The sequence below is a fragment of the Astatotilapia calliptera genome, chromosome 3 (genome assembly GCF_964374335.1).
Source record: "Astatotilapia calliptera chromosome 3, fAstCal68.1, whole genome shotgun sequence".
NCBI lineage: Eukaryota > Metazoa > Chordata > Actinopteri > Cichliformes > Cichlidae > Astatotilapia > Astatotilapia calliptera.
Window position 1 is genome coordinate 81226687 of NC_137424.1, and position 16364 is coordinate 81243050.

A 16364-nucleotide genomic window follows, 5' to 3' on the forward strand; every position below is an offset into this window, starting at 1 on the left:
GTGAGTATTTGGGTGTTGGGTGGAGCAGAGGTGGGACCAGGTTATAGTCTTTGTCACAGGGGGATGGAGAGCCTCATGCCCTTCCTGCTGCTCGTGCACGGTAAGAACTTTGAACCCGTGTGTAGTTGGGCTGCCGTCAGCCACAGGGGGATGTTTTCAGTATTTACCGTTCCCTGCTGCAGTCAGTGAATAACAGAGTGCTGGGTGAGCCACTCTCAATCCGTTACTCTCCAGGGTTATCTGCTTTCAATCCATCCAGTCTTCATCAAAAGACGCAGGTGGCTCCTGGCCTACATGTGAAGTAGTTTTATATTTTACAAATAAAGTTTTTTCTCCAACTGAACACACAATTTGTTTTAACTCTTATATGTAGTTAGTTTAAAACGTGTGATCAGGATGTTTCACAACCTTTTCACAATAAAGCAAGGAGTTGGCTGACCTTGGGTGACCAGTAGAAACTTTTATTAATATTTTTAAAACAGAAGCAGCACAAACATTTGACATCAGTTTGGTCTGATTTGAAGAAGGGAGGGGGGCAACTTCACTCACTTTGTTTCAGCACTAGCACAGGGACAGACAACCCTTCTTTTCCTTCGTCTCTGCATTACCTCATAAATACGTCATAATGCTTGAACTCTAATCTTGAATGCTTCCACACCCTCTGCCGTGATCAAACGTTTGCATTTCACTGCTGCTTGTGTGCCAGGAAGAAATTTCCGTGCGTGTTTTTTTTAGCTGGATAAAAAGGAATTTTTTACCCTGTGGCAGGAATGTTCAGGCTCAAAATGTCTCCATATCATTCACGACAAATTATAGGCCAACAAGTCATTTCCAGCAGTTTGGATGCAGGCAATACATTTTTTGCTAAATAACATCAAATGTGTGTGTGAGGATTTGTCTGACAGAGAAGTGCATGTGCTGAAAGAGCTACTTTTACGGAACAGCTACTAAAAAAAAAGGAAATAAGCATGACTCGTGTCATGTGAGAGGACTTTACACTGAGTTTCAGGTCAGATTAATAAGGGGAGGTTTGCATTGACGTGAAACAACAAGCTTGCTGGAAAGGAAAAAGTGGAGTTTTAAAAAGATAGAGGGTAAAAATATGAGCTTCCCGAGAAATGCTCAAAGTACAGAAAACCGAAAATGAAACATCTGAAACTCAGAGAAGCGCTGGAGTTTGAAAATGGGAAGTTTACTCATTTCATTTTATATAAACTCAGTTCCACAAAAGTCCTGACTGTAAAATCTGAATAAAAACAGAGTGCAATGATTTGTAAATGTCATGAAACAACAATTTACAGTTGTTTACAGTAGAAAACAAAACATTTTTCAGCTGTCTCTGAAGTATTACAGTTCCATGTGTCCTCTCCAGTGATGCGAATAACGGCGTTACAAGTAATGGCGTTATTACTTTACTTTTTTCAGTAAAGTAAGTTATAGTTACTAACAAGAAAATGCGGTCCGTTACTATTTTTCAACAAACAGACGGTTGAAGCTGTGTTCAGCTTACTGCACCTTATATTAGCTGCAGGAAGTAGCTGACTACGTAAGTAATCTGGGCGCTACAGCTTTAAGCAGCTGCGCGCTCCCGCGGACGGTTTTCACGATCTAGCACAACACCTGGAGCTAAGGGGGCAAAACAATCACATGAGTGCTGCTGTTTGACTGAGGAAGAATAAAGTAATCGTGGTAAGCTAATTACATGACCACTTAAAGGCAAAACAACAAGGTGATATATACCAGTTTTAAATTGTGTTGAAAAACCAGAGTCATCATAAACAATACACGTGTTTTTTTCCTCAATAATTCCATCACGTTTACTGTCTAATGTTAGCGCAGCAAGAACTCTCTGCTTATGAGCAAAAACAAACAAACAAACCAAAAAAATAAGTTTTAGGAGTGACTGAGAGAGAGAGAGAGAGAGAGAGAGAGAGAGAGCAGAAAAAGAGAGAGAGCAGGTTTTGAAATGTGAGAGATTTGTGACGTTTAGCGTGTCTGGAGTGTGTAGTTAATGTGTTGTCTTGTGTAGTTAGTGTGTAGTGTTGTGGATAGTTTTGTGTTGTGTATCAGAACAATGAGGCGACTGCTGTCTCCAGGTAGAAACAGGAGTGATACACCTGCTGCTGTCAGACCTGCAGGTATCAGGCTGTGATGTTCTCGTTTATAGTGGACAGAAATTATGTTTTTGGAGTGGCACAAATAAATTGTGGCATCTTATTGAAGAACAGCTGATTGTTCTGTAAATAGTTTGAAATGGTTATTTAAAAAAAGGGTAAAAGATAAATGGATGCAAATAACTTTGTTGTTTACAAAACTTGTGCATAGGATTTTAAAACTGACAATTTATATTTGCATTTAAAGTTATGAAATATGATTCATTAAACATGTTTGTGGTTGTTACAGTAAAAAATATAACTTTTTCTACTCTGATTTTGTGTTTTTTGTCTGATTTTAGATCAATTGTGTTAATACAGTATGTCAAAATGAAAAATAACTGTAAATTCAGACACATTAGGTTGTGCTGAAAAGAATGATACCAAACAAGGCAAAGTAAATAGTCTTTAAAGGTAAAGATCAAAAGTAGTTAAAAATGGCCAATTATACCCTGGACCCCAGAGGGTTAAATGTTTTTTCTTTTTTTAAGTAACGCGATAGTTACTTTTCAAGTAATTAACTTTTTAATTTAACTAGTAATTAACTTACTTTTAGAATATTGTAACTCAGTTACTTTTTTCTGTTATTTTATTATGTATGTTGTATTCTTGTACAGCACTTTGGTCAACGCTCCTGTTGTAATTAAATGTGCTATATAAATAATTAAACAATTAAAGAATTTTTAAAAGAAGTAGTAACTAGTAACTATAATTAATTACTTTTTCAAAGTAACTTGCCCAACACTGGTCCTCTCTAACATCAGTCTGTGACCTCGGGACAGCAGCGCTTCTGGTCTGATGGAGGGTTCCAGCTGTTCCAGCAGTCCTGGCTCTGCTTCGTCCTGTCGTTGAGCTCATGATGCTCCAGATGTTGTCGCTGGTGACAGGTCTGAACTGCAGGCAGGAGTAGATGCAATCTGCAGATTAGCATTCTTCTGCTCAAATATTAAGGCCATCAATCCATCCATCCATCCATCCATCTTCATCCGCTTTATCCGAGGCCGGGTCGCGGGGGCAGCAGCCTAAGCAAAGAGGCCCAGACCTCCCTCTCCCCAGCCACCTCCTCCAGCTTATCCGGGGGAACACCAAGGCGTTCCCAGGCCAGCCGAGAGATATAATCTCTCCAGCATGTCCTGGGTCTGCCCCGGGGCCTCCTCCCGGTGGGACATGCCTGGAACACCTCACCCAGGAGGCGCCCAGGGGGCATCCTTGTCTGATGCCCGAACCACCTCAGCTGGCTCCTTTCGATGTGGAGCAGCAGCTGCTCTACTCTGAGCCCCTCCCGGATGGCCGAACTTCTCACCCTATCTCTAAGGGAGAGGCCAGCCACCCTTCGGAGGAAGCTCATTTCTGCCGCTTGTATCCGTGATCTCGTTCTTTCGGTCACTACCCACAGCTCGTGGCCATAGGTGAGGGTAGGGACGTAGATCGACCGGTAAATTGAGAGCTTCGCTTTTACACTCAGCTCCCTCTTCACCACGACGGACCGGTGCAGCGTCTGCATTACTGCAGCTGCAGCCCCAATCCGTCTGTCGATCTCCGGCTTCCTTCTCCCATCACTCGCGAACAAGACCCCGAGATACTTGAACTCCTCCACTTGGGGCAAGAACTCATCCCCGACCCGGAGTGGGCACTCCACCCTTTTCCAGCTGAGAACCATGGCCTCAGATTTGGAGGTGCTGATCCTCATTCCCGCTGCTTCACACTTGGCTGCGAACCGTTCCAGTGCGAGCTGGAGGCCCTCACCCGATGAAGCCAACAGAACCACATCATCCGCAAAAATCAGAGATGAGATTCTGAGGCCACCAAAGCGAAAGCCCTCCGCCACTTGGCTGCGCCTAGAAATCCTGTCCATAAAAATTATGAACAGAACCGGAGACAAAGGGCAGCCCTGGCGGAGCCCATCACCCACCGGGAACGAGTCCGACTTATTGCCGGCAATGCGAACCAAGCTCTTGCAACGGTTGTATGTATAGGGATCGAATGGACCGTAGCAATGGGCCAGACACCCCATACTCCCGCAACACCTCCCACAGGACACCCCGAGGGACACGGTCGAATGCCTTCTCCAAGTCCACAAAACACATGTAGACTGGTTGGGCAAACTCCCATGCACCCTCAAGTATCCTGGAGAGGATAAAGAGCTGGTCCAGTGTTCCGCGACCAGGACGAAAACCGCATTGTTCCTCCTGTATCTGAGGTTCGACTAGCGGATGAACTCTCCTTTCCAGCACCCTGGCATAGACTTTCCCAGGGAGGCTGAGGAATGTGATCCCCCTGTAGTTGGAACACACCCTCCGGTCCCCCTTCTTAAAGATGGGGACCACCACCCCGGTCTGCCAGTCCACAGGTACTGCCCCTGATCTCCACGCAACATTGCAGAGGCGTGTCAACCAGGACAGCCCTACAACGTCCAGAGCCTTCAGGAACTCGGGGCGGACCTCATCAACACCAGGGGCTCTGCCACCAAGGAGTTGTTTAACTGCCTCAGTGACCTCGCCCCTGGAAAATGGCGGGTCATTCCCCTCATCCCCAGACTCTGCTTCCTCCTCGGAAGACGTGACAGTGGGATTAAGGAGGTCCTCGAAGTATTCCTTCCACCGCCTGACAATTTTCTCAGTCGACGTCAGCAGCGCTCCGCCAGCACTATACACAGTGCAGGTAGAGCACCGCTTTCCCCCCCTGAGACGCCTGACGGTTTGCCAGAATCTCTTCGAGGCAGTCCAAAAGTCTTTTTCCACAGCCTCTCCAAACTCCTCCCACACCCGAGTTTTTGCTTCAGCCACTGCCTGAGCCGCATTCCGCTTGGCCTGTCGATACCTGTCGGCTGCCTCCGGAGTCCCACCGGCTAACCATGCCTGATAGGACTCCTTCTTCAGCCTGGTGGCTCCCTTCACCTCTGGTGTCCACCATTTGGTTCGGGGATTACCACCACGGCAGGCACCAACCACCTTGCGGCCGCAGCTCAATGCAGCAGCTTCGGCAATGGAGACGCTGAACATGGTCCATTCAGACTCAATGTCCCCAGTCTCCCTCCTCCTTGAATCGCTACCTTATCATGGTGGAGGGGTTTGTGTGTCCCAGGGATCCCAGGGGCTATGTTGTCTGGGGGCTTTTGCCCCCTGGTAGGGTCTCCCATGGCAAATTGGTCCTGGGTGAGGGACCAGACAAAGAGCGATTCAGAAGACCCTTATGAAAAGAATATCGAGGGAACAGTTTACCCTGCCCGGGATAGGGTTACCGGGGCCCCGCCCTGGAGCCAGGCCCGGGGAGGGTGCCTGAGGGCGAGCGTCTGGTGGCCGGGTCTTAGTCCATGGGGCCCGGCCGGGCACAGCCCGAAGAGGAGACATGGGCCCATCCTCCCGCAGGCCCACCACCCGCAGGAGGCGCCATAGGGGTCGGGTGCATTGTGTGCCGGGTGGCGGCCAGGAGCGGAGGCCCTGGCGGACTGACCCCCGGCTGCCAAGACTGGCAATAGGGACAAACATTAAGGCCTTCCATGAAAACACATCTGCATCTTTTTAATTTATTTATTTTATTTACTTTACACCATTTCCCCAGCTTTGGAAAACTCACAGGCATAGATGAAGCTGGGGTACACAAACTGTAAAGCCAGGTGGAAAAGGTTCTGATAAGATGTATTCCTCATTCCCCAGTACGTTAAAGGATCCTCTGATCTTGGAATGTTTCTCTTCGACACAATACTAAGGGGTTGGCAGTCCAGGGGTTGGCAATTATTTCAAAATAATGAAACCAATATCATTAAAAAAACTGATGATAAAGCTGTTCAGTGTCAATATAGGCGGACCTGTGTTCATTCTCAGTGTGTTTGTCTCCTCATTTTCATGTTTGGCTCTGTAATACCTAAACACTGAGGAGGTGCTTGTGTTTGTGTAAAAAGCTCCACAGAACAGATGCGACATTCAACTTGCATAAAATGAAATAAATAATTTACACTGCAAGTCACATTGTTGTTTTTCTTATTCTGATAGATTACACTGAAACAGAGACAGACAAACAGTCTGGTCAAACTATTCCCTTATTTGCAGATAAAAGATAGATGATCCCACACAGCAGTAACATTTCTTTTTCTTTCGGGCTCCATTTTGTTATGGAGAGATGTGTATTGTCATTTGTTGTAGAGAGATATGTATTTTTTTATATATCTTTGCGAGAGTAATTTTGTGTTTTTTCTTTGGTGGCAACTCATTCCGTTGGCAGATGCGGTACCTTTTAAACATAGTTTGGCGCGTTGCCAATGAGCGATACAGCAGCTGTATCGATCACCTGACTTTTTCTTAAAGCGACGCACGCATTGATACAGGTTTCGCTCAATGAGCTTGATACATGCGTCGGCGCGTCAGTGTTGCTGGACCCATCACTAGCGTAACTCAGCTCATAACCTTAGCACCTCGGAGCAGTGTGCTCATGTGATAGAGCGGCTGTGCGAGACCTCTTGGCGGTCTGGTTTAGTATTAGGAGCCTCGCTATAAACTGGCATTTCATTTCCGAGGAAGTGATCCCAGAGAGAAGTAAAGCAAGTTCATCTCTGAATGTTTGTAAAGCATTCCCACGTTAAGATTAACAACAACAGATATATGGAGCGACTGCCTCTCTCTCTCCTGCTGCTACTTCAATCATGAAACTGATCAATGATCATCTGATCTGCTTTTCTGTCGGACTCCCGTCTCTATTGTTTGTTTTTGCACCAGAAAGAGGAAACCAGCGACTGAACAACAGCAGCACGTTCAAGCTTGAGAAGCTGTTGTTAGAATTTATTATATTTAATATTACTTTCTACACCAGGATCTTTTTCTACGTAGCTGACAGCTGGTAACTGTGCAGGGGCAGATCTAGCAAAGTTTAGCCAGGGGGGCCCAGGTAGGGCATCAACAGGGAAAAGGGGGCACAAAGACATACTTTTCTTTCTTATTCTCATTTAAAATGTCGAGCTTTTAATAAATAATTATCTGAATCTTACACCCAAAGTTTTAATCTGATGTAAAATGTATAGAAGTCCTTTGCTGTATATAATTAAATCTAATTGGCTGTAGCTCAGGTGGCACAGCAGGTCAGCCACTAATCAGAAGGTCGGTGGTTCGATCCCAGGCTGCCTCCTGGCTGCATGCCAAATATCCATGTTTGCCTACTAGTGATGGTCAGAGAGTGACTGGCAGCCTCGCCTCTGTCTGAGTAAAAACCGCTATAAAAATGCAGGCCATTTACCATTTAATATATATCCCAGCAAGCTGTAGTACTTTTTCCTTTGGGAAGGTACCATCTGTGCAGTCTGCAGTCCTGTTGAAGAAAGATGTTGAATCTTTTTAAATATTGTAGAAAAATAATTGATTTCTGTGCTTTTTTTATTTTTATTTTTTAAACACACATGCATTAAATTAATGTTGATTGCGTTGATTAAGCATCACGAGGCAGAGGGTGGAGGGTGGTTCCCTATTTTTTTTTTTTTGTTGGGAGTTGGAACCCTATTAGTTAGGTTGCTTAATATTTCTGCTAAGCACTCTTTAAAATACCAGAATAGGGAGGATGGTGCAGGTTTAAGTTCATTAGATTGATCAGTATCGCTGAACTATGAAATATTTTGGGTGCAGTGTATTTTTTTATTTATTTATTTATTTATTTTTTTACATACAGGTATAACAGAATAGCTTTAGTGTTTTGTTTTTAAACTTGAGTATGAAATTATACAAAATGAAGCAAGATATAAAAAAAAGTTTTATTGATTATTAAATACACTATAATGGATTCATATCGATATCAGCAGATATCTAAGTTTATGATATCGGTATCGGACATAAAAAAGTGGTATCGTGCCATCTCTAGTTAAAACCAGTCAGAGCGGGCACGCTCCGTTTTGCCTAACTATTTTTAAACCCCTGTAGCACTGCAACCACGTAAGCTAGCACAATAAAAGTTTTTGCATATGAAACCCAAGGAGTTGTACTTAGGCCTATATCTTATGCCATCGGGTTGTCCTAGGTCATGGTTTCCTTCCACTTATAGCTTTGCAAATATTGCACACTGTCGTCATTACTGGTACTAATTTAAAACCTGTTGTTAGAACTCATCCCTACATGTGACCCACACTGTGGACAGACTGAATGATGGGACACTGTTTCTCTCCTCAGTTTCCCATCATGCCTCAGGGGTGGAGGTGTATCAGGTGTATGAGGGGGAGGAGTCTGTCCTGCTGCCCTGTCAGGTACCTGTTAATGCTTCCAGTAGCTCCACAGCAGTGGTCTGGGACCGTGATGAGTTCAAGATCCCAACAGTCCACATGCGTGTGCAGAGCGGAGATGATATTCTGAATGATCAGAACCATCGTTACACCAACCGAACATCGATGAAAGCCGACGCCCTGCAGACTGGAGACCTCAGCCTCACCCTGAGGAACCCTACAGTCTCTGATGGTGGGACCTACATCTGCATCGTCCGCAAATATGGACAAGATCAGAGCAAGACCCATGTGCAACTGAAGGTCAAAGGTCAGTGTGTGAATCAGTCAGTACTCAGTATGATGCCTTTAAAATATTGTCTGTCTGAGATGTTGTTGCTCTGAGCTCACAAATCATGACTGACTAATAATACACATTCCAAAACACTGACTAAAGGTTCCTGGGCACTTCATTAGGTACACCTGTAAGCTGCTCATTGATCTAAATATCTAATCAGCCAATGTCATGACACCAACTTACTGCACTTAAAACAACCTGCAGAAGTTCAAACTAACCAACATAATGGAGAAGAAACGATGATTTCAGTGACTTTAAATGTGGCAATGATTGCTGGTTTGTGTATTTCACAAACTGGTGATTTGCAGGGATTTTCCCTCCAGTCAGTTTACAGAGGTCTGAAACACAGAAACACAGCACACCACACTTATCCACACCAATCAGGTTAGACCAGAGCACAGACTCACTGGACAACAGAAGGTTGACACATGTTTACTGGTTTCTGCTGCAACATTCAGATGGTAGAGTCACAGTTTGGTGAAAACATCATGAAAGCATGGATCCATACTGACTTGTACCAAAGGCTCAGCTTGCTGGTGGTATAATGGTGTAGTGGAGATTTTCCTGAGACACCTTTGGCCTCTTAAATACCAAAAGAGCATTGTTTAAACCCCACAGCCATGAGTACTGTTGCTGACTGTGTCCATCCCAGAATGACCTCAGTGTACCGTCCTCTGATGCTTCCTGCAGGATAACAAATGAGTAACAATGAGTTTGCTGCACTCAGAGGGCTTACAGATCCCAGTCCAACAGAGCATCTTTTGTCATGTGAAGGCTGTGTGCAGGCAGGAATAGGACCCAAAGTGCAGACTCACGGCAGGCAAAAGTGTACTTCAAAACTCAACTTTTATTGCTGGATGGCAAAACGTAACTAAAATCCAAATAAACTTAGATAAGCAGGCAGCCGGCGCGCGCGCACACACACACACACACACACACACACAACATAAATGAGGGTCGGTCGGTCGGAAGCAATTCCAGATACATTAACATCAGACAAGGACCTTCAAAATAAAACAGGAAACATAACACAAATTGAACTAAAGACACAGACTCACATGCAGGCACTGCAACAGAGGGAACAAAGACATGGGACCAGGGCAGACAGACACTGACTGGACACGAGGATATAGCAACTAAGGATTACACAGAGACATAAACCATAAGACATAACTCTGAAACCAAAGACTAGAAATGATAAATAATATAATAAACTCAAAAACCCTGGGTCAACGACCCAGGCATCCTAACATCTTTGGTATGTGCTGGAACAAAAGAGTCACATGATAAATGTGCAACATGTCTGTGATGATGTCACATCTGAGCCATTAACAAGCAAAGGAACAGGATACCAGCAAGGTGTACCTAATAAAGTGTCCAGTAAGGCTCTGTGACAGTGGCTCTGTAATGGTGTGAAAGAAAAACAGATGTCCGAGTGACTCCAGCAGGGGGAGCAATCTGACTTCAACACACATATACACTCACTGCCACTTTATTAGGCACACCTGTTCAGCTGTTCTTTAACAAAAATATCTAATCAACCAATCACATGGCAGCAGTTTAGTGGATGCTAATAAAGTATCTGGTTAGTAAAAACCTATCATCTTTTCACTTATAGGTTGCTGACATCTTGCTAGTTTATCAGGAATGGCACATCTCTGAGCCGTAGATTGTACAGTTCGCCAGCCCACACTTTTGTCATCTGCTGTGAATTTATCATGTTTCATGTTCAGGTTTCTTCTGTTCACCACAGAGCGACCTCCGACTTGGCTCTGGGCTCTCTTTGTTGTCCTGGCTATCTTGGCTCTCCTGGCTGTCAGTGGGATCATCATGTGTTATAGATATAAATGGATCAAACGCCCAGCAGGTATGGTAGTTTGGTTTGTTGTTGGTTCTTTAAAGCAGCAATAAAAAAACAAACAAAAAAAACAAACAAACAAAACTCACTTTTGCAGGGATCTAATGAAGAATTCCCAATACTTATGAAAATAATCATGATTATCATTTTGATCGGGGTTGTGCATTATACACATTATATACATTGTACGATAAAGCAGCACTGGACAGGCAGTAATAAAAGAATGATTATTTCCTCATCGGGGCTTTGTGGGCACTCATTTCCCTGCAGAGGAAGCTGGAACCAGATCAGGAGAAGCTAGCTAATGTGAACGTGACTAAATGATACATTGTTAGTAGCTCCACTTCAATCTGAAAAATCACCTGCTCTTTGAGGTCCTGGTAGACTGATGTGTTGGTGTTGTGTGCACATGTCATGATCTGCTCTGTTGTCCTCACAGACAGCCAGGTATTGATGGTGGAGATCTTGGAGGGAGAGAAAAAGTCTGTCCTGCTGCCCTTTAAGACCACAGAGGATCTTCCCCAGGACGCAACAGTGGAGTGGAGACTCACTGACCACAAACACATGCAGGTTCACGTGTATGACAGTGGAAAAAATCAGCCGGACAAACAGGACGAGGTGTACCAAGGCCGCACAGAGATGAAGGAAGAGCCACTGAGAGATAAAGACCTCAGTCTGAAACTAAAGGAGCCCCGCGTTACTGACACCGGAGTCTACACCTGCACCGTCAGCAGCAAGGATGGAAGCCTCCTACTTCAGAAAGTGGTGTCTCTCACTGTCAGAGGTGAGTGGAACAGCTTTGATTGTCTTCTGGATCCATATCTGTACAAGATCAAACTGCTGGTGACACATTTTCGATTGATTGAGTTTAATGTATCGTCTCGTTAACTCAGGAATTAGACTTCCACACTGCTGTTTTGTTCTACGGAGCTTAACATATGGCCATACTATGTCAGGTCTCCATGGCAACCTATTCTACCTATATGACAACAAATTTACCACCGTCAATACAAAAACACAAAAATGACACTGAACCCAAACAAAGGTTTGATCCATGCAGTTCAGCAGAGACTGTGATTCCTGCTGCCTCTCTGCTCTGATAAAACAAAAACGCTCTCAGTTTCATGCTGAAGGGTAGACACTGTATGTGTCTGCAGGTGTCACAGAATAAATCCAGAAAACTAAAGAAAGCAGCTGTTTGTGCAGCCTCACACATCAACACACAAGCTGTTCAGCTCCAAGTCAGAGAAACACTGAAAACAGGAGCTGCTGGTTACACAGCAGAGGACATGATGGAGGATCCACCTCACTGATGTCTGTCTGTCTCATGTTCTACTGTGTTCTCCTCTCAGAGAGCCAGATGGAGACGGTGGAGGTGACAGAATGGAACAAGTCTGTCCTGCTGCCCTTTAAAACCAAAGATGACCTTTCTCAGGATGCCACAGTGGAGTGGAGACGCTCAGACTCCAAACACAAAAAAGTTCACATGTTTCAGAGCAGCCAGCACCTTTCAGGTGAACAGGACGAGATTTACAGAGGTCGCACAGAGATGAACAAAGAGGCGCTGAGAATCGGAGACCTCAGTCTGACCCTGAAAGACCTCCGACTAACTGACAGCGGAGTCTACACCTGTACTGTCTGCACGCATGGAAAAGTCCTAAAACAGAAAGTGGTGGTGCTCAGTGTCAGAGGTCAGTAAGCACATCAGAGAGGCTGTGGTATGTTGTCATTTCCTTTTGTCAACTCTCTAGACTCCATTGACTGTATGAAAAACATGAATCTGTGGTCTTTACAAGAAATCTAGAGGTGTCCTATCTAGAGTTGGCTGAGATGCAATATGAAAAAGATCCATCTTTGGCAGGTCTTTTTCATATTGAATCTCAGCCAGTATTAAAAATATATGGTCTTTAGAGCTGCCTACCAATGGGTTGAGGATTGAAGCCAGAAACATTGATCTTTCACCATCTTACAGTGCTGTGATTGCAGGCATTCCCCAGCTCTCTGTAAATGGCATTTTTTTTTAAAAGAAGGCAACATTTTGAACTGTTTTTCATGTTTTATCATATGTCATTAATTACAAAGAAAAAGCTTAAAATAATTTTAACCTCCTTTTGGGCCTGGTATGAAAAATCAATGGGAATAAAGGATCAAAGGTGGGAAGAGATAAGAGTCTAAGGAGCTTGGAAAGAAAACCATCTGGACTTCTTTAAGTTGCTTGAAGACATTTCACCTCTTATACGAGAAGGTCCAACATTTGCTCTTAGAACTGAAGAAGCTTTTCAGATGAAACATCTTCATGCAATTTAACAAAGTCTAAGGAGATTTTCATTCCAAGCTCCTTAGACCTCAATGACCTACATGACTGAGAACCTTCACAGACAGAGATCATCAGTTTCAGTACTGAGTAAAGAATGGATGGTTTCCTTTGATCAACAGGTTAGAAAAGCAATGGCTGAAATTTCTCTGAGTTTCTCTGTAAGCACAACACTCATTTAAATCCTGCTGTTTACAGGTATTTTTCTATACAGTGGTCCAACGTTTATCGTGGGAGTTATATCCTAAAAATTACCCGCGATAGCTGTAATCTGCGTAGTAGTCAACGTTATTGTTTTAAAAATTATTATAGATGTTTTAATGCTGTAAATACCCCTCACTACACACTTTATACACTTTTCTCAGACAGGCATGAACAGTTTCATGTTTCTCTCTTAAAAACTCTCAAAGTTCAAACCTTCATAGAAAAATAAGTCCATTATTACAGAAGGAAACCAAAGATCAAACCCTGTTTTCAGGTCCAGAACATGGAAATAGAGCAGCTGCCAGAGAATTCAACATTAATGAATCAATGGTGCAGAATTGGAGAAAGCAAGAGTAAAAAGTTGAGTAAAGTTTCACTTATCTGACTGTTTTGTTTCACTTATTGCGCCTTATAATCTGAAAAATACGGTAACTTCTACCTTCCTTTAGCATGTCCAGAAGCCCAACTTCTTGTGCGATATTTAGCATCAGCCTCTGCCTTCTGGGTGCTACTGCAGGTGCCTTTGACAGTGCAAAATGTTTCGTCAACATTATTGTTTTTGTTGGCGAGAAAACTTACAAGCATACAGTACAGCACTTCAGAGTCACACTGCTAGCGATCGAAGATTTCTATAAGTTTGACAAGCTGAACACATTCTGTACTGTACAGGAGACAAAGAACAGGAGATGGACAGGAGATTGTTTGACAATGGTCTAGAGCCAATCAAGACACAGTACACAATGCACTGTTAAAAAAATGCATGCAAAATTGCACTCAAAAAAAATCTGTGAAACAGCAAGGCCGCGAAAGGTGAACCACGTTATAGCAAGGGACCACTGTACATCCATCCATTCATGCTGAGTGCTTTCTTTAACTCCACAAAACACATCTAGACTGGTTAATTTAATGAGAGATGATGAGATAGCCTTTATTTGTCAGTTGCAGGTCTTTTGCCCACAACCGAGATGACAGACCTTGCCGACCATACATACAATACACAAACATCACATTGGGGAGACAGGTCAGGCTAGGTAGCGAGGAAAGAAAACGTCGAAATGTGTAACACAGAAGGATAATACAGGAATGCAAAGGTATCAACACACCATAGCACAATAAACACAGACAGTAACATGGGAAAGTGTTCCAGTGTGTACATCTGATCTGGGACCGCTGCAATCTTTTGACTGCGCCTCCAACTGACCCAATGTCCACATCAGAGGGGAGGTAAGCGTTGGAGGTGGCGTTGGATCCGGGGTAGAGAGGGTGATGCATCAGTGAGTGCTTATCAGTATCAGTATATGTATGTGTATTCGTGTCCATAGTTCAGCTGTGACAGTGTCCTTCGCCCTGCCAGGCTAAGTAAACAGTCTTCCAGCCAACCCAGGTGGCCTTGCATGGAATGGGAAGGAACAGACTCAACACAGTCGTTATCAGGGAGTTTTTGTTCAGCTCCAGCCTTGAGCTCTGGCCTTGAGCCCACAGCTGGCGCCGAAGGGGTAGCCGGATTATGATGGTAATTTTTCTTTCTTTGCGACAAGTCATGAGAATTTCAAAGCTGTTCTTTAACACTCCGACACTGGTCTCTCAATCTCCCGTTGGAGAACGGCGAGCCTCCCGATGATGGTATCAAACTTGCTGGTGTTTTCATTCTTTTGCCCAAACAGGCGATTCTGAGAACTCACAACTGCAGTGAGCCGTTCTGCGATGCAATCCATCTTTCGCTCAAGGGTGTTATTTTGAGCAGGCCTCTCCTTGATGTATCCCATTATATGTTCAGAGGTGTTATTCTGAGTATTTACGGCACCTGTAAGCGCCTCCAAGGTCTTAACCATTCTGCTTTTGAGCCCGTTCTGAGAAGTCGCGGCTCGTCCCATCGTTTCAATCCCAGCTGGCAGCCTTGAGGGGGTTTGAACAGCCGGATCCGCTGTCTTAATTCTCCGATAAGCCAGGGCCAAGCCAGCTCCAATCAGCAAGAACCCTGTTATCATGGTTCCGAATAGGTAGATATCTTCAGCGTCCTCGATCGACAGTCCCGCCAGGCACACGACCCTCCATTTCTGCCACCTGTCCATCGTGTATCCGGCAGGGAAAGTCCCTCCAGGGCACTCGGGCTCTCCCAAGCCCAGACTTCTTGTTGAGAAAAGGGTGTCAATAGCATTCAGAGACCAGTTGATCAAATCCATAATTCTCTTTAGGTTTTTAAACCATTAAACCTCAAGTATCCTTGAGAGGATGAAGAGCTGGTCCAGTGTTGGTCAGTGACCTAGAAGGAAACTACATTGTTCTTCCAGTATCTGAGGTTCACCCTATCATAAACTTTGCAGAGGAGGCTATGGAGTGTGATCCCCCTTTAAGAATGGAAACTCCACCCCAGTCAGACTCTGCTTCCTCTACATAAAAAACAGTTTCTGGCGGACAGGATAAGGTCCTCAAAGTATTCCTTCCATTGCCCGACAATATCGTCATTAGAAGTCAGCAGCACTCACCCGGACTATAGACTGTGAGAGTAGCACACTGCTTTCCCCTCCTGAGTCGCTCGACAATTTGCCAGAATCCCTCTAGACAGACGGAAAGTCTTTTTCCAGACTCCTACCACAACCTGATTTTGCTTCAGCTACCGCCCAGGCCATGTTGTGCTTAGCCTGTTTGTACTCATCAGCTGTCTCCTAAGTATCACAGGGAAACAAAGCCTGATAAGACTCCTTCTTCAGCCTGATGCCTCCCTCAGAAAACTGTCAAAGCTCAGCTGGATGTGGGAGTTGAAGATACTATGGACAAATTCAAATTCAAATTTTATTTGTCACATACACAGTCATACACAGTACAATATGCAGTGAAATGCTCTGACAACTGCTCGTGACCTAAAATAAAAGACTATGAATAGGATAGGAAATAAATATAAAAATTAAAACGAAGGTTAAATTTAACTGGGAAAGAATAAAATAAAATATAAAAATTAAAGTTAAAAATAAAATAACTGTACAACAAAATACACAATACACAAAATACACAATATAGAAAATATATAAGAATATATGAAGAAATATAGAACAATGGGAGCAGCTGTACAAGTAATAAATGGTAATGAAAGAAATGTAATGTCCAGGGTTGTGCAATCCACATATTTAAGTGCCTTGTGCAGTGCAAATATGCTTAAAAGTGATTTATTTAAGTGACTTTAAGTGACTAAGCAAGTGATTTGATTAGATGTCCACGCAGTGTAGTTGTGCAGCGGCCACTAGTGTAAACAAATGTCCAGAATGTCCAGTGTGTGTAAGAACTATATGTGTGAGTCAGTACTATGT

The 16364-nt window shown here is 43.9% G+C and overlaps 1 protein-coding gene across 1 annotated transcript in view; it reads left to right on the forward strand.

Annotated features, from left to right (window-relative positions):
• LOC113014876 (uncharacterized) overlaps window positions 1–16364 on the forward strand; it is a 23933-nt gene continuing 7569 nt past the window's right edge. Inside the window, exons 1-5 of the mRNA XM_026156673.2 lie at window positions 1–100; window positions 8300–8656; window positions 10437–10550; window positions 10981–11325; window positions 11894–12232. Of these exons, the coding sequence (XP_026012458.2) occupies window positions 64–100; window positions 8300–8656; window positions 10437–10550; window positions 10981–11325; window positions 11894–12232 (1192 nt within the window). The 5' untranslated portion in view covers window positions 1–63. The remainder of the gene's footprint in view (window positions 101–8299; window positions 8657–10436; window positions 10551–10980; window positions 11326–11893; window positions 12233–16364) is intronic.